General features: G+C 52.3%; 1 protein-coding gene across 1 annotated transcript in view; it reads left to right on the top strand.

Annotated features, from left to right (window-relative positions):
- The first annotated feature begins 6,927 nt into the window (after window positions 1-6,927).
- Window positions 6,928-23,054, top strand: part of SCN4A (sodium voltage-gated channel alpha subunit 4) — a 54,881-nt gene continuing 38,754 nt past the window's right edge. The window contains exons 1-4 of the mRNA XM_063178741.1: window positions 6,928-7,080; window positions 19,176-19,474; window positions 20,788-20,908; window positions 22,011-22,098. Coding sequence (XP_063034811.1) covers window positions 19,211-19,474; window positions 20,788-20,908; window positions 22,011-22,098 — 473 coding nt within the window. The 5' untranslated portion in view covers window positions 6,928-7,080; window positions 19,176-19,210. The remainder of the gene's footprint in view (window positions 7,081-19,175; window positions 19,475-20,787; window positions 20,909-22,010; window positions 22,099-23,054) is intronic.

The raw sequence follows: 23,054 nt of genomic DNA, 5'->3' as shown, positions 1-23,054 counted from the left end.
TGGGTGGAACATTCTGATTCTCACTAACCAATCTAGTACAAGATACAAATCCTATGGCATTTACATACAGCCTATAAGAATCATTACATTACCATCCTGTGTTACATTTTAAACCCTAAAAACTCCACTTTGTGCCCCTTCTGCCAAGCTGTAGGGTCTGCTCTGACCCTTGGGCCTGTCTGCAAGCAGAGGGTGTTGTTCCATCAAAAGTGGATCACTTTCAGCTGGCCACACCATTGTTTTCCAGTTGTTCAGTAACTGAGGGATCCCAAAGCTTGCTTTCATTTCAATCTTGCTTATAGTTTCCATATTCTCGCAATCTTTTCCCAGACAATCATATTGATAAGGCTTTCCTGTTTCATCTTCCCCAACACATCAGGCTTCCCACATGCCTCCCCCAGGAGTGCCCCATCCTGTCTCCCTCTTCTCGCAGCGTGTCCCGTGTGTCCCCCGGTGTCCCCGCAGCCCCGGTGTGTCCCGTGTGTCCCCAGCGGTGCCCGGGCACGGCGCAGTTTTGCCCACCCGGAGCCGGAGGGTGGCACTGCGGCCCCTCCGCAGCGCGGGCACGGCGGGGATGGCAGCGCTGGAGCGGGGGGACATCGTCCCCCCAGAAACCCCTCCAACAACCACACCACTGTCCATTAAAATAACTGCCCTGATCCTAACAGCCCTAGGCATCGTTTCAGCCCTAAAAATCTCAAAAATAGCCCAAACACTCATCCTCACAAAACAAACTCCTCTCTCAAACTTTTCAACATCCCTGGGGTACTTTAACCCCTTAATCCACTGCCTAAGCATAACCAACTTCCTCAACGGAGGACAAAACATTGCCTCCCACCTAACTGACCTCTCCTGATACAAAATATTAGGCCCAGAAGGACCTGGCCAAAGACTGAAAACTAAACCCCTTCCTAGAGTTACCCCACAACCCCATCTCAGGTTAGAATGAGGACGTTGGCGAGTAGGGTTCAGAACAGGATTTGTGATAGAGGGCAGAAGGTTATTGTGTTATTGGCCCTGAGAGCCCCAGAGGGTGAGGAATGGGTCACACTGCTTTGGGCACTCAGGAACAGCTGGGCAGCCCCGGCCAGGCACGGGTTAACCTGCGGTGCCCGGTGTGGGGAATCCACAAAATCAGCGGGCGTCGTCGTGGGAAGGGGACCAGGACACCAGGTGGTTCATCACAGGTCTGGTTTATTAAAGAAAGCATCAAACACTTATACAGCAAATAATAAGCTCATGAATATTCTGTAAGCCAAGCAATCTATTGGTTAAACTATACCATGAACTCTTCCTCATTCCTTAGGGGGTTACATCTCTCTTTTCTCATGTCTCTTTCACTATTTGTTATCCTACTACAGCTAGGCCCAGAGGACACGCTATCTCACAGGTGCAGGACTTGGAATTAGCCACGGCTTTGTACTTTTCCAGTCTCTAGCAGCTAAATTCCCAACATCTCCCCTGTTTTTATTTTTTATGAAAAACAAAATTCTATGGGCTAACTGTGTCACACTCTTTGCAACAAAAAAAAAAATAGGCAATTCTAATAACTAAACAATATTCTCAGCTAGTAAGGTTTCTCTCTTACAAGGGATCTAAGCCAGGGAAACAAACCAAAAAGGCTATCACTATGTATAGGATATGCTATACAACAGATGCAAAAAGGATTCTATGTGCTACAAGGCTCAAACAAAACTCAGGTGTGCTAATACAACCTACAAAAATAAGCTAAAGGTGTAACATGTGTGCAGGTTTCACCTGTGCTGATTGTCTGGTAAGTTTGCTTTCCATCTTCAAACAGGAACAGCTTTACTCACAAATGCTTCTGATTGTCCCTTTTAACTAGAGTTTCTCTGATGTTCACAACAACACTTTGCACACAAGTCATAAAATAAACGCCTATCGTAAAAGCATAAATCTATCTAACATCACTTAAACTCAATAGCAGCTATACTTAAAATACTTAAACTTAAAACATTTAAACTTAATAGAACTTAACATTACTTAAACTTATCTTTACTTAATAGATTTTTAAATCAACAGAACTTACATGTAAAATCACTTAAATCTAACAAAACTTTTACAAAACTTAACTCACTTTAAATTCTACATAACTTAAACCTAATATAATTTAAACAGAATCTAGCTTTATTTAAACTTAATAACACTTAAACTTAACAGGAGATAAACTTAACAAAACTAAACCTTAACAGTATTTAACATTTAATGGCACTTAATAGATAATTTAACTTAAACTACTTAGCAACGGATAAAACTTACTATAGAAATAAAATATAGCATTTACTATAACTTACTTACAGGCTTGATTCTAAAATATTAAGCTAAAATAACTTTCTTCACGTGTTTGCTGCAGCATTTTTATACTTAAATACACTTAAACATAAGTTCATTCAAGGTATACCTGTGAAAAAATTCTTTTGAATTCAGTGCTTGCTTTTACATCTATCACATCTAAACAAAGCTTAAAAAACACAGTCATTACATCTTACTTCTACAATCACTTTAACACATCTTTAACAATTTAAAATTTTTCAAAATATAATTTTAGAGTCTGATGTTCCACCGATTAAAGTCTATGATTCTGATGTTTACAGTCTCTGTTAATACAGGTGATTTTAAGGCAGCATAACGGATGCTGAGCCAATTCGGCCGAAATTTGACTCCCGCATTCACTACGCTGATTTGTCTTTCACAGTCTCTGCTAGGAAAAACAAAACACCCGCCATGGCTTGCTCGGTTTCTTTGCTGGCTTATCATTTTCTACCACTGCTTCCCACAGTATATCCCCAGATTTTCTCCATTCCGAGAGTTCATAGACCTTATGAGGGTTAAGGAAAATTTCTTCAGCGTATCCGTAGGCTAATAACAAATCTATCCCCTTTATCCCTCGCCATTCTAGATATGCGGCGAATAACTTATGTGCTGCTTGCCTTTTCATACCTCTTTCGTGAGCGCTCTTGCAGCTTTCCAGGCTCTGGCAGCACGTGGATGGCTTGAGTCACTGATGTGAACCCCAAGGGTGCTTCAAAACTCCGTCACCGTCCCGGCTGCAAACAGGACCCAGCTCCAACTTCCTCGACCGTGGCACGTTCTCCCCCTTTTTCTTTCAGTCGAGACGAGGGGTCAGCGTTCGGGGTCAACCATTTGTCGTGGAAGGAGACCCTGACACCAGGTGATTCATCACAGGTCCGGTTTATTAAAGAAAGCATCAAACACTTATACAGCAAATAATAAGCTCATGAATATTCTGTAAGCCAAGCAATCTATGGGTTAAACTATACCATGAACTCTTCCTCATTCCTTAGGGATTACATCTCTCTTTTCTCATGTCTCTTCCACTATTTGTTATCCTACTACAGCTAGGCCCAAGGACACGCTATCTCACAGGTGCAGGACTTGGAATTAGCCATGGCTTTGTACTTCTCCAGTCTCTAGCAGCTAAATTCCCAACAAGAGGGTTTTGGGAAAGCTGCAAAAGGCAGGCCCCAGAGACAGCAGAACTGTGCTTAGAGCTAAGCAGCAGCCATGAGATAGGCCAGCAGAAAAATTATTTAAAAAGTAGAAAAACAAGAACAAATAGAACAATGATCTGTGTATTAACGCTTGTCTAGAATAACTCTCTAAGCTATAGAAAAGTTTATCTAGCAAGATATTAGGAAGGTTGAAGCTTAATAATGGAGCTCTGTGCATCGTGTTTTAAGGCTTACAGGCAGGTATTGTATTTGAAATAAGCAAGCATTGTTTAACCACAGGTCCGTGTGCTTATAGTGGTTGGATAGAACTACTGTCAATGTGTTTTGCTTTGTGTGATTGGTCAAAAACCTTATAAAGTGAGCTGTAACATTAAATTCTTAGTCTGCTGCCTGGGATGTGACTGCTGGCATCTTCCCATTGTCATCACCATGCAATGAGACTGATGCTGGAAAATAAAACAGCTCACGGCAGTTCCTCAGCAGCCCCGTCCCGTTTGTGATTTGTGCACAGACCCCTGGCTGGGAACACCTGGGGTGCCTGGGGTGCCCTGCCCACATTCCCTGATCCTCTGGAGCTGCCAGGGCTCCCTGCCTGGCACAGAGGGTGCCCTGAGCTTCCATCCCCTCCTCCCTCCCACTCCGGGATGGTCCCAGTGCTACAGCTCGGGGAATTCACCCTCCCCGTGTCCCAGCACACCGGGATTGCCCCTTCCCTGCCTGCGCAGCGACCGGCAGCTGTCACAGACATCTTTATGAAAAATCCTTTCCTCAAGATTCTTCCTCCTGAGAAGCTGAGAGGCTCCAAGAACAAAATGTAAACAATGGTTATCTGCTGCTGTGGGATGCAACAGGTGCATCTGGGATTGGTCTCATGTGGTTGTTTCTAATTAATGGCCAATCACAGTCAGCTGGCTCAGACAGAGCCAAGCCACAAGCCTTTGTTATCCTTCCTTCTTTATCTATTCTTAGCTAGCCTTGTGATGAAATCCTTTCCTCTATTCTTTTAGTATAGTTTTAATAGAATATATATAATAAAATAATAAATCAGCCTTCTGAAAGGAGGAGTCAGATCCTCATCTCTTCCCTCATCCTGGGACCCCTGTGAACACTGCCACAGGCAGAGACCCTGGGACACAATGGGGACACAGCAGGGACAGAGATGGCAGTGAACAGAGCTGGAGAGGGACTGGGGACAAGGGATGGAGGGACAGGACACAGGGAATGGCTCCCACTGCCAGAGGGCAGGGATGGATGGGAGATTGGGAATTGGGAATTGTTCCCTGGGAGGGTGGGCAGGCCCTGGCACAGGGTGCCCAGAGCAGCTGGGGCTGCCCCTGGATCCCTGGCAGTGCCCAAGGCCAGGCTGGACATTGGGGCTGGGAGCAGCCTGGGACAGTGGAAGGTGTCCCTGCCATGGTACTGGGTGGGTTTTGAGGTCCCTTTCCACCCAAACCATTCCTTGATTCTGGAATCCTGTGGTGGATCCAGTGCCACAAGCCGGGCACGTCAAATACCCAAGGCTGGACCAAGCATGGCCCTGATTCCACCCTGGAAATCCAAGGACACATTTTTCCCACCCCGATCAGTGTGGTCAGTGCCTCTGGGTGACCCAAGCTCCCTTTCCCATTGGCATTTCCTTGGTTCTGCAGGCAGAAGAACTGCAGACAGACCCTCGGTGTCCCCACATCCCACAGGGCAGGAGACACATCCCAGGGTTTCCAGCCTCACTCCAAGCCTGCTCTTGGGCTGGGGAAAAGCAAAAATGGACCCGTGGAACACAAAAAGTCCCCCTGTAGTGTCAAGGCTGCGCTTGAGGCAGCTGCTGGGAGCCACCAAACATCCCCTGAATTTCCTGCTGTGACCAACAGAGCAGTGGAAAGTCCCCAGAGGCACAGCAGGAGGATGGCCCTGTCCCTGTCCCTGTCCCTGATGTCCTCCCAGCCAAAACCTGGGATGCACTGGGAATGCTCCATGCCCTTGGATCGTGGCTGTTGTTCTGCTGCTCAGCCCCCAGTGTGGGCTCCTGTTGGATTCAGCCCTTTTCTGACTCAGAGATGGGGTAAATGAGAGGTGTTTTAAAAACTTTTATTCTATTTTCAGTCTCATGTGAAGGGTGAGACAATACAGATCAGTGGCTAACTGTCCACAGGCTCCCAGTGCCAGCCATGCCTGTAGCCACCCCTGGGAGCTGCTCTGGGCTCTTTTCTCCCTCCTTGCCTTTGTTTTATCCATTCTGAGCCTGCTCAGGGCTCCAAGCCAGCCAGAAGGGCCCTGGTTTTTAATTGAAGAGATCCAAGTGATGCCTCCCAAAACACACCTTTGGTCTCTGTGGCCCTGATTTTTTAAGATTTTCTAAGCCTTCTGATGTTTACATTCTTGAAATAAACTTTCTCACACACTTTATGTAAATAACTTATTGTTTTGCATTCTTTTATGAAGGAGGAGAAATTTGATGGACTGCTGGTTTGTCCAGTGTCTTTGGAGAGGTGGCACTGTCCAACATTTATAGATTTCCAGAAGTGACAGTGGATTGGAGGGTCAGCAATCAGTTTCGGGCTCGGGCACAGCGCTGGCAGCGCCGCTGGCACCGGCTGCCCCCTGGCCCTCACACTTGTCCTGCTGCTCTTCCCAGCCCATCACTGCCGGGGAGGCGCTGGCCAGGGTGGCTCCCACCTCCCCTCCACCTCCCTGTGTCCCTTGGGGTGCCGGAGCCGCCCGGAGCCGCTGCACACCTGGGGCACTGCACTGTGCCTGGGCAGAACTCCCCGTGGGGGCCGGGGGTGATGGAGACGATGGGGGCCATGGGGGTGATGGGGGCCATGGAGGCCATGGGGACCATGGGGGTGATGGGGTGATGGGGGCGATGCAATGGGCACGATGGGGGGCCATGGGGGGGGATGGGGGCCATGGGGAGATGGGGGCCATGGGGCCCGTGAGCACCATGGGGGCAATGGGGGGGCATAGGGGCTGTGGGGCCCATGGGGGCCATGGGGGGTAATGGGGGTAATGGGGCCACAGTGGCAAGGCCATGGGGGGGCTATGGGGGCCATGGGGGTGATGCCATGGGGGCCATGGGGGTGATGGGGGCTGAGGGCCATGGGGGCCATGGGGGTGATGGGGGCTGGGGTCGATGGGGGCAATGGGGGCCATGGGGGGCCATGGGGGCCATGGGGGCTGGGGTCGATGGGGGCAATGGGGGCCATGGGGGCGATGCCATGGGGGCTGTGGGGGCCATGGGGGTGATGGGGGCAGTGCAATGGGGGCCATGGGGGCTGGGGTCGATGGGGGCAATGGGGGCCATGGGGGTGATGGGGGCCATGGGGGCAATGCAGCCATGGGGGCTCCGGCCCCGCCACCGCCGTGATTGGCGCGGAGCGGAACGGAACGGAACGGAACAAATGCCGCAGCTGAGACGGGCCAGGCTACCTGAAGGAGCCCGCATGTCCTCAGGTTTCACTCATGACCATCTGACAGCAGCAGCAGCTGCGCTGCCAACTCGCCGAGCCAAAGGCTCCAGGAGTCGAAGGAGAGGGAAATTCTGGCCCTAAAAGGTCTCTCCTTGGGATTTCGCACTCTCCACCCGACAGTAAGTACCGGGGTCAGCGCTGGGCGGCTGCCAGGCCCCCGGGCGGGGCTGCAGGGTCGGGGATGTGCCCAGGTTTGTCACTGTCACCGTGCCTGGAGCGGGTACCGGCAGTGTCCCGGGATTTGCGGTCTGAGTGCTGGAGGTGGACAGGACCAGGATGGACTCTGGAGGCTCTGGGGGGTTGTTTAGGGCTGGAGGCACCTGCTGGACCCCCCTGCATGGAAAACTGTCCGGGACAGGGGACAAAGTCCCCACAAACGTGCAGGCAGGGCACGGACGAGGGTGGCAGCAGCCAGCGGGCTCTCGGTGGCCACAGGGCTGTGTCGGGCTGAGAGGGGACAGTCAGGGCCAGCCAGGCCATGGGCTCCCGAGCCACCTTCCCCGTGTCCCGTGTCACTGAAGGAGCCACGGGCAGGGCGCACAAGTCTCAGGCTCCTTTCTCCTGGCTTCTCCTCCTGCAGGTCTAAATATAAACCCCGGCCTGGGCAAGCCAAGGTTGCAGGAAAGGTCTGCGGGTGCTCCCAGTGTCTCCTTTCGGGAAGGGCCCTGTCCCTGCAGAGCCCCCGTGCTCCATGGGGCGGCAGGGGGGACCCCCAGGGCAGCGGGGGTGCTGGGACCCCTGTGCCATGCGGGAACGGGGTGCCAGGGAAGGGGAGGCTGTTCCCACCCCGGGGCTGTGGGCACAAAGGCACAGCCCAGGGTGGGGTTCAGAGCTGGATCCCCCGCGGCAATCAGACAGTGCCAGGCTGGGGTTCAGCTCGGGGTTTTTGGGTGCTGTATCCCCCCTGTGCCAGCTGCCATCCCCTGCCACATGGTCAGGGCCCGCTGTGCTCCTCCAGAGCCCTTTTGGTGTTTGTCCAGGGGCAGCCAGCACCATTCCCTCCCTTCCCCTCCATTCCCCCATTCCCCCCATTCCCCCTCCTTCCCCCATTTTGCCATTCCCCCGTTCCCCCCATTCCCCCATTTCCCCCCTTTACCCCCCATTTCCCCATTCCCTCATTCTCCCATACCCCCATTCCCCTCATTTCCCCCCATTTCTCCATTCTGCCCATTTCTCCATTCCCCCCATTCTGCCCATTTCCCCATTGCCCCCATTGCCCCATTCCCCCCATTCTGCCCATTTCCCCCCATTCCCATTTCCCCCATTCCCCCATTTGCCCCATTCCCCCCATTTCCCTCCATTCCCACCATTCCCCCATTCTCTCACATTCACCCATTCCCCGCCTTTCCACATTCCCTCCATTCCTCCCATTTCCCCCATTCCCCATTATCCCCATTCTCCCCATTCCCCTCATTTCCCTCATTACCCCCATTCCCCCTATTTCCCCCATTCCCCATTTCTCCATTTCCCCCCATCTCCCCATTCCCCCCATTTCACCCCATCCCCCCATTACTCTCTTTGTCCCATTCCCCCCTTTCCCCCATACCCCCCTTCCCCTCATTTCCCCCCATTTCCCCATTCTGCCCATTTCCCCATTGCCCCATTCCCCCATTCACTAATGTCCCCCATTTCCCTCCAATCCCCCCATTCCCCCATTCCCTCACATAGACCCATTCCCACAATTTCCCCATTCTGTCCATTCCTCCCATTTCCCCCATTCCCCATTATCCCCATTCTTCCATTCCCCTTATTTCCCCCATTTCCCCCATTCCCCCCATTCCCCCGTCCCTGCACAGGGATGTTTTCCAAGGAGCACAAGCATTTCCTGCCCTCGGGGCACTGATGGAGCTGTCAGGGATCAGCCCGCAGCAGGCGAGGGATGGATCTGCGGCTGCCACCGAGGAACAACAATTCCACAAAGCCCTGGGGACAGCAGGACATCCCAGTCACTCCCATTATCCCGGGGAGATCCTCAATGGGTTGAGGCAGCGCTGGAGCTGCCCCCTCTGGTTCTTTCCAGAAAAAAAAATGTTTTATTTATAATGGTTTGAGGGGGAAAGAGCATATTTACAGGAACTGGTTAACGAGCACAAAGTCCTGCCTTGACCGTGCTGTGCTAATATTTAAATAGCATTTTCTATTTTGTAATGCGTGCAAAAGGGTCCAGTTCAGGATTTTGCCTGGCTCTGTGGAGTCCCTTGGGCAGCTCCAGCTCCACTCAGGGAAATTTGCTGGATTTGGGGTTATGAGAGAGAGCAGCAGAGCCATGAGGAGACGCCCAGCACTGTTTCTGTTTGGAGCAGGTTGGATTAATGATATTCTGTTTGCAGCAGGTTGGATTTATGAGGTTCTGTTTGTAGCAGGTTGGACTAACGAGGTTCTGTTTGAAGCAGGTTGGATCAATGAGGTTCTGTTTAGGCTGGATTAATAAGGTTCTGTTTGCAGCAGGTTGGATTAACAAGGTTCTGTTTAGGTTGGATTAACGAGGTTCTGTTTGGGTTGGATTAACGAGGTTCTGTTCGGGTTGGATCAATGAGGTTCTGTTTAGGTTGGATCAATGAGGTTCTGTTTGCAGCAGGCTGGATTAACAAGGTTCTGTTTAGGTTGGATTAACGAGGTTCTGTTTAGGTTGGATAAATAAGGTTCTGTTTGCAGCTGGTTGGATCAATGAGGTTCTGTTTGCAGCAGGTTGGATTAAGGAGGTAGTTTCTATGCAGGGCAGAAAGGGGAGAAGGTGGTGGATGCTTTGGGAAGTTGTGAGGGAAAAGATCCCAGTTTAGCACAGGAGAGGGCAGGGAGAGTGCTCATCCTCTGCCTGTCCTGCTGCCTCCTTCCTGGGATCCATAAATCCCTGGAACATCTCATCTTTGGGTTCCCCTTCTCCATTTCCAGGTGGATCTGGATGAGATCCCTGGGGTTATGGGCTCACCATCTGTGCCAGCTCCAGGTGCCCCGTGCTGGTCCTGATTGGCAGGGTTTGCTCCAGGGCATTGGGATCCAGAGGCTGCAGTGGGAAAGGAGCATTTTCCAGCTGCAGGGATCCCAATATTACAAACGGGAGCAGCAGGGCTGGGACGTGCTCCTGGTGCTGTGCTGGGGATCCCTGCGGGAGCTGCTGCCTCTCCTGGCATCCCCCAGGGCTGGGGGCATCGCTGCTGCTGTTCCCCGAGCCTGGGGAACAGGAGGTCACTGCAGCCCTACGCCACCCTCCCTTCTCCTCGCTGTCCCCTCGCTGTCCCCTCGCTGTCTCTTTCCCTTCCCGGCACGGCTCAGATCTTTTCCGAGCCTGACACGGGAGGAGCCGCAGCTCCGGGTGACACCCGAGTGCAGGGTGGGCAGTGGGCAAGCGCAGGGTCCCCTTTAACTTTAACCCTTCCCTGGCTGCTCAAGCCTCCAGCACTGCCAAATCCCCCCAAAATAACTCCGAGCCGCCACCCAGGCCGGTGTCCCCTTTCCAGCAATGCCCTGTCCCCCGGCAGGGACAGCGGCAGTGGGGATGGGGTGGCATCCCCGGCTGCGGGCAGGAACGGGTCAGTGCGTGGCTGCAGGATGGTGCAACCTCCTATTTCCATCTGCGGCCGGGGACAGCATCCCAGGATTTCACAGCTCCCGGGCCGTGTGTGCCACCCCCACGCTGAGCACAGCAGGTACAGCCCCAGGGCGGCGAGCCCCGGGAGCTGCGGGGCAGCAGCGATCCGGGAATTGCGGGGAATTCCTTCCCACGTGGGGCTGGTGCTGCTGCAGCAGCGGAGGTGCCTCTGCGGGGCTGGAATTTCGGGGCTGATGTCCCTGGAAGAGCCGTGGCTCCCTAGAGGTTCAGCACACAGGATTTGGTTTTCCAAAGGAAGGCAGAGCTGGGATGGGCTCAGCTGGGATTTGCCAGGAGCTGGAGGAGGGAGCAGCGCTGATTTTGGCAGGTGCAGAGCAGCCAGAGCAGTGCAGAGCACACAGAGGTGCTGCTGGAATGGGACACAATTCCAAAGGAGCTGTGCATCCATCCCATTCCATGGAAATGCCCAGCACAGCTGCAGGGTGTCCCTGTCCCAGGGCAGCACCCAGGCTGGAGCAGCTTGGATGCTGCCAGGAAAAAGCTGCAGAGTGTTGGGAAGGCTCCTTTCTGCTCGAGGCAGGCAAAAAGCATCGTTCCCATAGCAGGGAATTCATCCTCTGTGTGCTTAAAACCATGAAATTGGGGAATGGTTTGGGTTGGAAAGACCTTAAAGCTCATCCCATTCCATGGCAGGGACACCTCCCACTGTCCCAGGCTGCTCTAGCCCGGCCTTGGGCACTGCCAGGGATCCAGGGGCAGTCCCAGCTGCTCTGGGAATTCCATCCCAGCCCCTCCCTACCCTCACAGGGAACAATTCCTAATTGTCAATCTCCCATCCTTCCCTGCCCTCTGGCAGTGGGAGCCATTCCCTGTGTCCTGTCCCTCCGTCCCTTGTCCCCATCACCCTGTGCTGCTGCCCTGGTGACCCGTGGGTGACACACAGTGGCCTGGCTGTGGGACAGAGGTGGCACACGAGGAGCAGGAGCTGCTGCAGCATCTCAGTGCCCTGCTCTGGCTGGGAAGAGGCACCCAGCAGTGCTGGGCTGGCTCTGGAAGCGTTTCCCAAGGAAGGACCTTCCCTTTGGCTGGGCTCGGGGGCATTCCAGGCAGCCCTTGGTGACGGATGCACTTGGAAGCATCCCCCATCCCTGCTGGCACGCCTGGCTTGGGCCACGCTGCAGGCAGAGAGCAGCAAACCCCCCCCAGAGCAGGGCAAAGAGCCGCGGTGGTGACAGGAACCCGCCCTGGGGACGTGTCACTCAGCGTCACTCACAGAGCCGCTGGTGCCAGAGGTGTCACAGCCACACCGGGCGCTTAAACCATCTGCAATTCAAACCATTACGCTGGAAAACTAGAAAAAAAATTTTTTTCCTCACTCTAAAACCCATCACTATTTTAAAACAGAGTGGGAAAAGGCTTGGGGTCACTTAATTTTCTTAAAGGTGTTGTTTTCTCATTAAAATCTCCCACCTATCTGCCTTTAAAGCAGCCTGAAAACCCAGCAATTTTCCAGAACCACCGTGCTGCTGGAATTCCCACAGCAGCATCCTAAGAGCCATTTGTGTGTGAAAGGAAATCCTGGAGATTTCCTGTATCTTTCCAGATGGTTTTTGTAATGGAGTTACAGCACAGAATTAAGGGACCACAATTTCTCCAGGGGTGGACACATCAAACTCTTAAACAGCACAGAAAGGAATGTAAATTTGTTTATTAAATGGTTGATTTTGTCTTGCACAAGTGAGGGTGCCAGAATCCCTGAGAGAAACTCCCATAATTCTGAATATTCCACAGGAATATTCTGCAGGAGCTGAGGTGAATCTCCCCCACTTGCAGGGTTGGAGTTCTCCACCCCCTGTGCCACTTGTGGATATAAAAAAATCATTTCACATCAGATTTTTTTCAATATTCCCATGTTTTTCCCTACAACTTGTGGGAAATACAGTAGGAACTAAACAAACAAACAGCCTACAGGACTTTTTGAGGTCGTGGCATCCCTGGGACCATGCCAGGAGGGTTTTCTGCACCCATCAGATTTTCCAACACAGCGCTGGTCACCCTGCAAGCTCCTGCTGCCCTGGCTAGGTTTGAAGCAAATTTGTGTTTTCTTGGGAGCTTAATCTATGGAATTTTTGGGTTTTAAAACCTGTTCAAAGCATGCAGGGGTGGAGAGGAGATTTCCTGGACATGCAGCAGGTTTGGGAGAGCAGGGTTAGGAATGGCTCAGGGATCTGATAACCATGGAAAGGGCTGGGTCAGAAGGGACCTAAAAAACCATTTAAATCCACCCCTGCCATGGCAGCAGGGACACCTTCCACTGTCCCAGGCTGCTCCAAGCCCTGTCTAGCCTGGCCTTGGGCACTGCCAGGGATCCAGGGGCTGCCCCAGCTGCTCTGGGCACCCTGTGCCAGGGCCTGCCCACCCTCACAGGGAACAATTCACAACATCCCATCCATCCCTGCCCTCTTGCAATGAGAGCCATTCCCTGTGTCCTGTCCTCACCCAGCCCTATGTGCCTGGGGGAATCTGCATTTTTCTGGTCCCTTGGGAAACTCCAGGGCTGCAGGTGCCCCTCAGTGTGGCAATCACACTCTCTGAAAAATCCCTTCGCCTAGGATTTTTCTCCTGGGAAGCTGTGAGGCCTCAGAGAAAAGGAGAACAATTCTTATCTCATTTGCTTCTCCTGTGCTGTGCTCATGGGGTATGTGTTTGGAGATTGTTTACCCACAGGTGATTGTTTGATTGGATTCTGCTGTGAGTTGTTTTCACTCTTTGGCCAATCAGGGCCTAGCTGTGTCTGGAAAGAGTCACAATTTTTTCATTATTATTTTTTTAGCATTCAGTAAGTATCTTTTCTGTACTCTTTATAGTATATTATATTATATAATATATTTATATATTATATTATATTATATTATATAGCATATATAAGATATAATAATATATAATAGATAATATATAATTATATAGTATATAATATAATACTATATCATATATAATATTTTATAGTATATTATTCTTTAATATAATACAGTATAATAAAGAAATAAATTAGCCTTCTGAGAACATGGAGTCAGATGCATCGTTCCTGCCTTTGCCAGGGCATTTCTCAGCAAATACAACGCCCAAGAGCACAGGAGGCTACAGGCTGGTAGGTGATTCCCCCAAAAAATAAATGCCTTAGGGAGGAACTGGAGCCTGGATCAGGCAGGTGAGGGTGATCCCAAGCCCCTGTGTCCCCCAGAGCTAAGAATTCCCTCCCTCCCTCTTCCCCGACCTATGGAGGTTTTTTTCTGGGCAGAATGAAGTGCCTGGATGGGGTGGCTTTACCAGCAGCCTCAGACCCCTCACTGTCCTGTTACACAGATCCTCTTACACAGCATCCCTGGGAGCTCCCAAACCAGTCCTGTTTTACTCTGGTGCCTGATCCCTTTGTGTGCCCTCAGCAGCAAAAATATCAAGGGGAGCTGAATTTCTCTCCAAGTGCAGCCTGGGCACCCCTGAGCCAGGAGCTGCTCCCAGTTCCCTGCTGGGGGTTGAGATTCTCACCCAGGACATGCCCTGGGCAGGGTCCCAAAGCTGCAGCTCACCTGTGTCATGTCACAGCAGCAGCCCCCAGCTAGGTGACAATTAGCATTGGCTCCATGATTCACAGAAGGCTGATCAATCTCTTTGTTATCACATCATTATTAAGAAACTGTCTATTTATAGACAGTTACAATACTCTTGGACCTAATTGGTACTCCAGTCCAACACCATCACCGTTGCTAATTAACAAATCATCCTTTGGTAAACAAATCTCCACAACCCATTCCACATGTTCATAAGTTAAGAATTATTTATCATTCTTTTCTCTGATCTTCTCACAGCCTTTCCCTGGGAAAGTTCTCTGTTGCTCTCTGTGCCACAGCAAAAAGGAGCCATTCATCTCAGCTGGGTGGCCAGAATTTAGGAAGCAAATAAATCAGTGTTCTGTAGAGACATTTTAAAGTGATTGATTGCCCAGCAGGAAAGATGAGGGTCAAGGATCTTCCTTAATCAGGGACTCTTGGAGGACTCAGGTGCTGGAGAGGGACCTCATGGTTGACTTGTGCCAGATTTGTCACTGACTTCACCTGTGGCAGCACAAGGAGTTTGGTCTGGCTTTGTTTCCGAGGCTGGGAGGCCACCAGAGATGCTAGTAGGTTCTCCCCTGTGCTGTGTGGGATCTGGGCATGGGATCAGCCCTGCTCCTGCTCCCTCCATCCCCTCTGAGTGGCCCCAAAGGGCTCAGAGCAGCACCAGGAGCTGCAAAAGACCCTGAAAAGCCACAAAGAATTCCCATGCCAGGGGTAACATCTCCTTTGAGCCTCCCAGTGTAACCTCAGGCGGTGCTGCCCTGCCCCAGCATCTCCCAGCCCGCTCCTGGTGCTGCTCCATGGCCCGGGAGGGGCTTGGAGAGGGGACAGGGACAGGGACAGGGGCAGGAGAGGGGACAGGGCCAGGAGAGGGAATCAGGGCAGGAGAAGGGACAGGGAGAGGAGAGGGGACAGGGACAGGAGAGGGGACAGGGGCAGGGACACAGGCAGGGAGAGGGGACAGGAGCAGGGAGAGGGGACAGGGGCAGGAGAGGGGACAGGGGCAGGGAGAGGGGACAGGAGCAGGAGATGGGACAGGGACAGGAGAGGGGACAGGGGCAGGGACACAGGCAGGGAGAGGGGACAGGAGCAGGGAGAGGGGACAGGGCCAGGAGAGGGGATGAGGGCAGGAGAAGGGACAGGGAGAGGAGAGGGGACAGGGGCAGGGAGAGGGGACAGGAGCAGGGAGAGGGGACAGGGGCAGGGAGAGGGGACAGGAGCAGGGAGAGGGGACAGGGGCAGGAGAGGGATGCGGACACGAGAAGGAGCCCGGGCAAGAGCAGAGCTGTGGCTGCTCGCAGCGGCTCCCCGGGACAGGAATGAGCAGAGTCATGGGGCTGCAGAAACCTGAGCCCGGCGCTGATCGCTGGTGGCAGCTGGAGGCAGAGCCACCTCCGGCAGCGGGGACAGCGCTGGGCACCGCGGTGGCAGCACCCGGGCAGCACCCCCGGCATGAGCGGGGACAGCAATGGCACAGCCCCTGGCACCGGCTGCGCCGACAGCTCTGCCCATTGCCAGGGAAACTGAGGCTGACCCGAGTAACAAGGTGCACCAAGGGAAATATAGGCTGGATATGAGGAAAAAGTGTTTTACAGAAAGGGTGATAAAGTTCTGGAATGGCTGCCCAGGGAGGTGGTGGAGTCACCATCCCTGGGTGTGTTTAACAAAGCCTGGGTGTGGCGCTGGCTGAGTTGAGATGTTGGGGCTGGGTTGGATTTGACGATCTTGAAGGTCTCTTCCAGCCCAGTGATTCTGTGAATTCTGTGAATTTGGAGAAATTTTGGGAATTCCCAGGGAGGTGGTGGAGTCACCATCCTTGGATGTGTTCAACAAAGCCTGGATGTGGCACTGGGTGCCAGGGTTGAGTTGAGGTGTTGGGGCTGGGTTGGATTTGATAATCTTAAAGGTCTCTTCCAACCCTGTTCTGTTAATTCTGTGATTCTGTGAATTCTGTGATTCTGTAAATTCTGTGCTTATGTGATTCTGTGATTCTGTGACTCTTTGAATTCTGTCATTCTGTGAATTCTGCGAAGGTTCCCCCATGAGCCCTGTGGCTCCTGCTGGAGCCTGGGTGCTGCTCCCTCTGATGACCCCGATGGATCCATTCCCAGCTGAGCTGTTCTGTGATCCCCTGCACCAGCACATTCCCCCTGGGATTTAGGGTGATAAATCCAGCCACAGCCTTGTGCTTCTTGGCTTTTTTGAGCTCACTGTTACTGAGGAGAAGGTTCCAGAGCTGCTCAAGTGGAGCAGGAGCTGGGTGTAAGTCCCGAGCAAGTCCATGAGAAGCAGCACTGGTGGCACCTCTGTCCCCTGCCCAGGCACTGTCCCCTCTCAGACACACCTGAGATCCATAATTCCCTTTTTGTTTGCTTTGATGGGGTCCCACCTCTGGGGTCCATCCCCTGCCCCACCTGTGGGGGCCACAAGCTGGGGCCACAAGCTGGGCTGGGACCAGACTCCACTTTGCAGTGATGTGACTCACTTTGTGCCATTAAATTATCCCGTGGAGCAAAGACAGAGCTCTCCCTGAATCAGACGGAGTCAGAAAATCGGGGTTTCAGGTTGGAAAAACCCTCAGAGAGCATCAAGCTCAACTGCTCCCCCACCACTGTCCCCTGTCCCCAAGTGCCACATCCACAGGGCTTTTAAACCCCTCCAGGGATGGGGACTCCAGCCCTGCCCTGGGCAGACTTTTCCAAAGTCTGGCCAACTTTTCTATGAAGAAATTTTCCCAACATCCAATTTAAACCTGGCACAGTCGTTCCCTCTGCTCCTGTCCCTGTTCCCTGGAGCACAGCCTGACGCCCTCGGCTGTCCCCTCCCGTCAGGAGCTGTGCAGAGCCACAAGGGCCCTCCCGAGCCTCCTTTGCTCCAGGCTGAGCCTCTTCCCAGCTCCATTTCCAGTCTCTTTTCCCATCAGGGCTGTAAATGTCCAGTTCTCCCTAATCCCAAAGTGTGACCGTGTTCACAGGGATCCGAGGATGAGGGATGAGGATCTGACTCCATGTTTCAGAAGGATGATTTATTATTTTATGATATATATTATATTAAAACTATACTAAAAGAATAGAAGAAAAGATTTCATCAGAAGGCTAGCTAAGAATAGAATACCAAAGAATGATAACAAAGGATTGTGGCTCCAAGCCAGCTCACTTTGATTGGCCATTAATTAGAAACAACCACATGAGACCAATCCCAGATGCACCTGTTGCATTCCACAGCAGCAGATAACCAATGTTTACATTTTGTTCTTGAGGCCTCTCAGCTTCTCAGGAGGAAAAATCCTAAGGAAAGGATTTTTCATAAAAGATGTCTGTGACACCAAAGGGCTGAGGGTTTCCCGCTCTCAGCACAGCAGAGCTCCGGTGATTGTTGATCCTGAAGGTTTTTTGGGGGCAGGGGCTTGGCAGTTCCACAGGAAGTTTGGGTTTCCAGTGGGATGCTTGGTTTGGGAGGGTGAGGCACAGAGGTGCCGCTGTCCCCAGTGTCCATGAGAAGCAGGGTTGAGTTTTATGGGATGTTGGGCTCATATCCCACACAATCTGGAGTCATGGGACACTGCCAAGGCACAGGAACCTCTGTGGTGTTGGGGAAGCCTCTGCCAGCACCTCCACCTCCCCCGGGGCATGTCAGCCTCTATGCAGCAGAACATCCTTACCTCTCGTAACCCACCCACCCTATTCCCTCTGGGAAGACATCCTGATCCCTGTGACATCCAAAAATGCCATTACTGCTTCACTTTTTGGCTCAGGACAAGCTTTTGACCCTTCCTGGGAGCAGAGCCACCAAGCAGGACAGGTTCCTTGTGCTTCCCACGAGGAAGGACCCAGCTCCTCTGGCTAAGGAACCCCCTGTTGGAGGCAGCACAGGCCCCTTGCAGGAGCAAAGCTGTTGATGCTGTGCCAAGGGGAGGCAGCTGGAGCAGGGCTGCTGCTTCCCAAGGTGTTTGGTTGTGTTGAAACACCATGTTTGGGGTGTGAAACTGTGTCTGGCACTGCCAGGTGGTGACAGGGACAACAGGTGTCCCGGCCTCATGGTGCCTCCTGACTGGAGGTGGAATCAGAGAATCAAAAATCAGAGAATCACAGAATCAGAGAATCAGAGAATCACAGAATCAAAGAATCAGAGAACCACAGAATCAGAGAATCAAAGAATCACAGGATCACAAAATCACAGAATCAAAGAATCATAGAATCACAGCATCCAAGAATCACAGAATCAAAGAATCACAGAATCACAGAATTAATGAGGTTGGAAAAGACCTTTGAGATCTTCAAGTCTAATACATGACCCAACACCACCTTGTCACCACTCAGTGCCACATCCAGGCTTTCCTCAAGCACCTCCAGGGATGATGACTCCACCACCTCCCCGGGCAACCCCTTCCTGTGCCCCATCTTTCTCGGAAAACATTTCTCCTGATGTCCAGCATAGAATTCCCCTGGTGCAGCATAAGGTTGTGTCCCCTTTTCCTGTCACTGCTCAGGGACTTGTGGAGAACCAGAAGGTCCCTCCCGGGCCTTCTCCAGCCTGACGCTTCCCAGCTCCAGATGGGAATGGGTGTCTGGGAGGAGAAGGAGCACCCTGGGTGCTCTGTGATCCATGCACAATGACCTTCCCTGTGAGCTCAACATTTCTGCCATAAATGCATTTGCTAAAACCCTGCTGAGATCCTGCAACCAACTACCCCTGAGATGTCCCCAGGTGGTGTTCCTAAAACCCCAAACACCACTTAGATGCCACCAAACACCCCCCAAAATGCCCCCAGGTGGTGTTCCCAAACCCCAAACACCCGAAGACGTTCCCAGGTGGTGTTCCTAAAACCCCAAACACCCCCGAGATGCCACCAAACACTCCTGAGATGTCCCCAGGTGGTGTTTCTAAAACGCTAAACGCCCCCAAGATGCCCCCAAAGGCCCCCGAGGTGTCTCCAGCTGCTGTTCCCAAACCCCAAACCCCTCCGAGATGCCCCCAAACCCCCCCAAGATGCCCCCAAACCCCCTCCTGAGACATCCCCAGGTGGTGCAGCAGCCCCTTGTCCCCGCAGGCCGGGCGCGGCGGGCCCGGGAGCAGAATGCGAGCATGGCCGGCCTGCCGCACATCCCGGGCCCCGAGAACCTGCGCCCCTTCACGCCCGCCTCGCTGGCCGCCATCGAGCAGCGCATGGCCGAGGCCGAGGCGCTCCGCATAAAGAGGCAGCAGGTGGAGATGCCCGAGGAGGAGGAGATCAAGCCCAGCAGTGACCTGGAAGCCGGCAAGAACTTGCCCCTCATCTATGGCGACCCACCCGCGGAGCTCATCGGGACTCCGCTGGAGGACCTGGACCCTTTCTACAAGGACAAGAAGGTGAGGGATGCAGCTTTGACCATGGTAGGTGTTTTGTGGAGATAGCTAAAAACTCCACAACTCTGTAAAAGTTGTAAAGTCAGTATGTTTATTATTATGCTTATTATTACAAGCGCTGGACGCATGCGGAGATTACTCTCCTTAAAAGACGTGTACTTCTGGGAACTTCAGATCCCTTTTTACCTTCTTCTCAAATCCATATGCATAGAATTTCACCATAGGTTCATACATATTCATTTTTACAAATTTTGCGTGATATTTGCAGCTAGTTCTTCTTTATCAGAAAGAATTCCAGGTCAACAATTCCAGGTTGACCTGCTTTCACAGCAGCCTTTTTGTCTCTTTTTATCACTCTTTGTCTCTACTCCTTTATCTCTGTCTTTCATTGAATTAGTTTCTTTGAGCTTAGGCTTTGCAGTCAGGCTACATAGCTATGTTTTCTAACCACAGACTCAAAGATGTACATTTCACCTAAATCAAAATGGATTTCTACTCTGGAGAATTTCTACTCTGCCTCATAGGCTTGGCCTTAGGGCTAAGTCCCAAGAAAAAGACCCAAGCAGGGACGTCCTGTGCTTACCTGAGCCCATTCTGGTGATCCACTATCGGTTTCTCTGGGTCTGGATTGAAGGCACTTGAGATGGTAGTTCATGTTTGGACTCAGATGTTTATAATTTCTTATCAGTAAAACAGTCTCACAACCATGAGTTCTGCAGCAAGGCACAAAATGGCTGACAATCTCTTGGTACAAGATCTTATAAGGCTAAACTATCCAATTAAGAACTGACACCTAGATTATTTTCTCATTTAACCCAAGAACTGATCCCAATGCAGACTTTTCTGCCCAATTACAAAATGCCACCCAAACCCAAGAAGAAGAAGCATAAAGAAGAAACCCAGGATGACACTCTGTACCTTCCATCTTGCTTCCATCCACAACACACTAAAAATCCCAAAACCTCAATTTCTCACCAAGTGTTACACCTACACTACTCTCTATAACCTATTTCACACTTTTGTGGATTCTAGTCTATTCTGGAGTCTAGGAAACTTTCTCCATGAATGAGGGTCAAAGTCAGTGCTCCCCTGGGGGTCAGGGCACCCCAGAGCAGACAGAGAAATATTCCCTGTGTGCTGTTCCACAATCCACCACCCCAGACTGCTGTGGTTGCCTCTCTCCCAAAGCAGAGAGCATCCCTGAGCCTTTGGAACTCCAAACACACAGAAAAATCATCCCTGCAAGGGGAGCCCTTGGTCTGTGGTGTTTGGGGGATGTAGAAGGACTAACTCTCCCTTCCCTCTTTTCTCCACAGACGTTCATAGTCCTCAACAAGGGCAAGTCCATCTTTCGCTTCTCGGCCACCCCTGCCCTTTACATGCTGGGGCCCTTCAACCCCATCCGCAGAGGAGCCATCAAAGTCCTCATCCATTCATATCCTTGGTCTTGGTCAAACCCTGGTGTTCAGAGCCCAAACAGCCCCAGGAGAAGGGCAAGTGAAGGGGTTAATGGTGTGGAAACCTCCTGGGCCCCCAGCACAGGCAGGACCTGCTGCCCAGAGCTTTACCCCAAGGAGCAGGTCCTTGATGGGCACCTTGGAGGCACCAAAACCTTGTTCTGGTTGGAGAAGGGAGGAATCAGTTTGGATGGAGAAGGGAAGAAGCCCAAGGGGTGAAGCTTCCTAGGGAGAGGATGAAGGGTTTTGAGGTCTGGGGAGACTTGGAAAGGAAGGGAAATGTTCATGGGTCAGATCTGGTCCCACTGGGAAGGGGGTGAGCAGGGGAGCTCCAAGGAGGCTTTGGGAGAGGGAAGCAGAGGAACCAGGACAGAGAGGGAAAGGCAGGAAAGGAGCCCAAGAGCATTGCAGGGTGGTTGGAAGTGATCCCAGCAGAGCTCTGGAGGAAGTGGGGGTTCATGGCCATAAGGGAGAAGGAAAACAGGCAGAGAGGGCTAAGCCTAAGAGTTAGAGCTTTCTAGAAAGAGATGAAGGTTTTTGAAATCTGGAGAGACAGGGAAGGGAAGGGAAGGGAAGGGAAGGGAAGGGAAGGGAAGGGAAGGGAAGGGAAGGGAAGGGAAGGGAAGGGAAGGGAAGGGAAGGGAAGGGAAGGGAAGGGAAGGGAAGGGAAGGGAAGGGAAGGGAAGGGAAGGGAAGGGAAGGGAAGGGAAGGGAAGGGAAGGGAAGGGAAGGGAAGGGAAGGGAAGGGAAGGGAAGGGAAGGGAAGGGAAGGGAAAGCTGGATCCAAAGATGATGGAGAGGAAGGAGCAGAGGGGACAAAAAGGGAGGAAGAGCCAGCACTACAGAGCTGGGAAGGGGAGCAGAAAGGAAGGAAAGGGGCTGGGACCATACACGGAAGCAAAGAGGAAAAGAGGGAAGTGTGAGCACAGGACTGAGGCAGGAGAGCAACACGAGAAGCAGGACAGGGTGAGGGACCAAAGTGGCAGCTAGGACAAGAGGAACAGGGACTCTTGGCTTCCTGACCATGGGGAGAGGGGATCCAGGCACCATCCATAGCATTTGTCCTTGACCAGGTTTTAAATTATTCAGCATGTTCATCATGATCACCATTTTAACCAACTGCGTGTTTATGACGATGAGCAACCCCCCGCCGTGGTCCAAGAATGTGGAGTGAGTCCTGAGACCTGCCCTGGCCATGGGGACAGCCCAGCCTGGCAACGTCCCCCAGGGGGGACAAGACCAAGGCTGAGAGAGGGGATGGGGATCCAGGCACCCTTCAGCACAGGGGAGGTGTCACTGGGAGGTGCTGGTGGCCCTCAGAAGGGATGTCCACACTTTCCATAGGGCATTGAAGAGTGAGAATGTTTCAGAGCTGCTCAGATTCTGGTGGGATCCCCATGTCTGGAGAGCCCTGAAGAGCAGATTGGGCTGGGCTAGGTCAGCACTGTCTGTCTGGAGAGGCTGAGCTGATCCACCTGTCCATGGACAACCCAGGGGAGAGGGGAAATCCAGCATTTTCTGCTGTGGTTCTGCACAGTCAGGCCTCAGCAGGGAGCATGGGGGTGGTGGGACATCATCAGGAACAGAGGTGATACAGAATGGTCAACAGAGGGATTGGTACCTCAAGATGTCCCAACCCACCTTACAAGGTGAGGAGTATTGGAATATTTACCAATATAGCCAGACAGGATGTGCCTTGGCTTGTCTGGCCCTGCTGCTGAACCAAATAGCAGCAACTGTGTTTTCACCCCACAGACCCTTTTGGCTGGCTGGGTGTGTGGTGTTTCACTCACAGACACTTTTGGCTGGCTGGGTGTGTGGTGTTTCACCCCACAGACACTTTGGGCTGGCTGGGTGTGTGGTGTTTCACCCCACAGACACTTTTGGCCAGCTGGGTGTGTGGTGTTTCACCCCACAGACACTTTGGGCTGGCTGGGTGTGTGGTGTTTCACCCCACAGACACTTTTGGCTGGCTGGGTGTGTGGTGTTTCACCCCACAGACCCTTTTGGCTGGCTGGGTGTGTGGTGTTTCACCCCACAGACACTTTTGGCTGGCTGGGTGTGTGGTGTTTCACCCCACAGACACTTTGGGCTGGCTGGGTGCTGCACTGGGCCTGTGGGGACAA

The sequence above is a fragment of the Melospiza melodia genome, chromosome 30, assembly GCF_035770615.1.
Source record: "Melospiza melodia melodia isolate bMelMel2 chromosome 30, bMelMel2.pri, whole genome shotgun sequence".
Classification (NCBI taxonomy): domain Eukaryota; kingdom Metazoa; phylum Chordata; class Aves; order Passeriformes; family Passerellidae; genus Melospiza; species Melospiza melodia.
The sequence above is the reverse complement of the archived record's forward strand: the minus strand, read 5'-3'. Positions and strand labels throughout refer to the sequence as shown.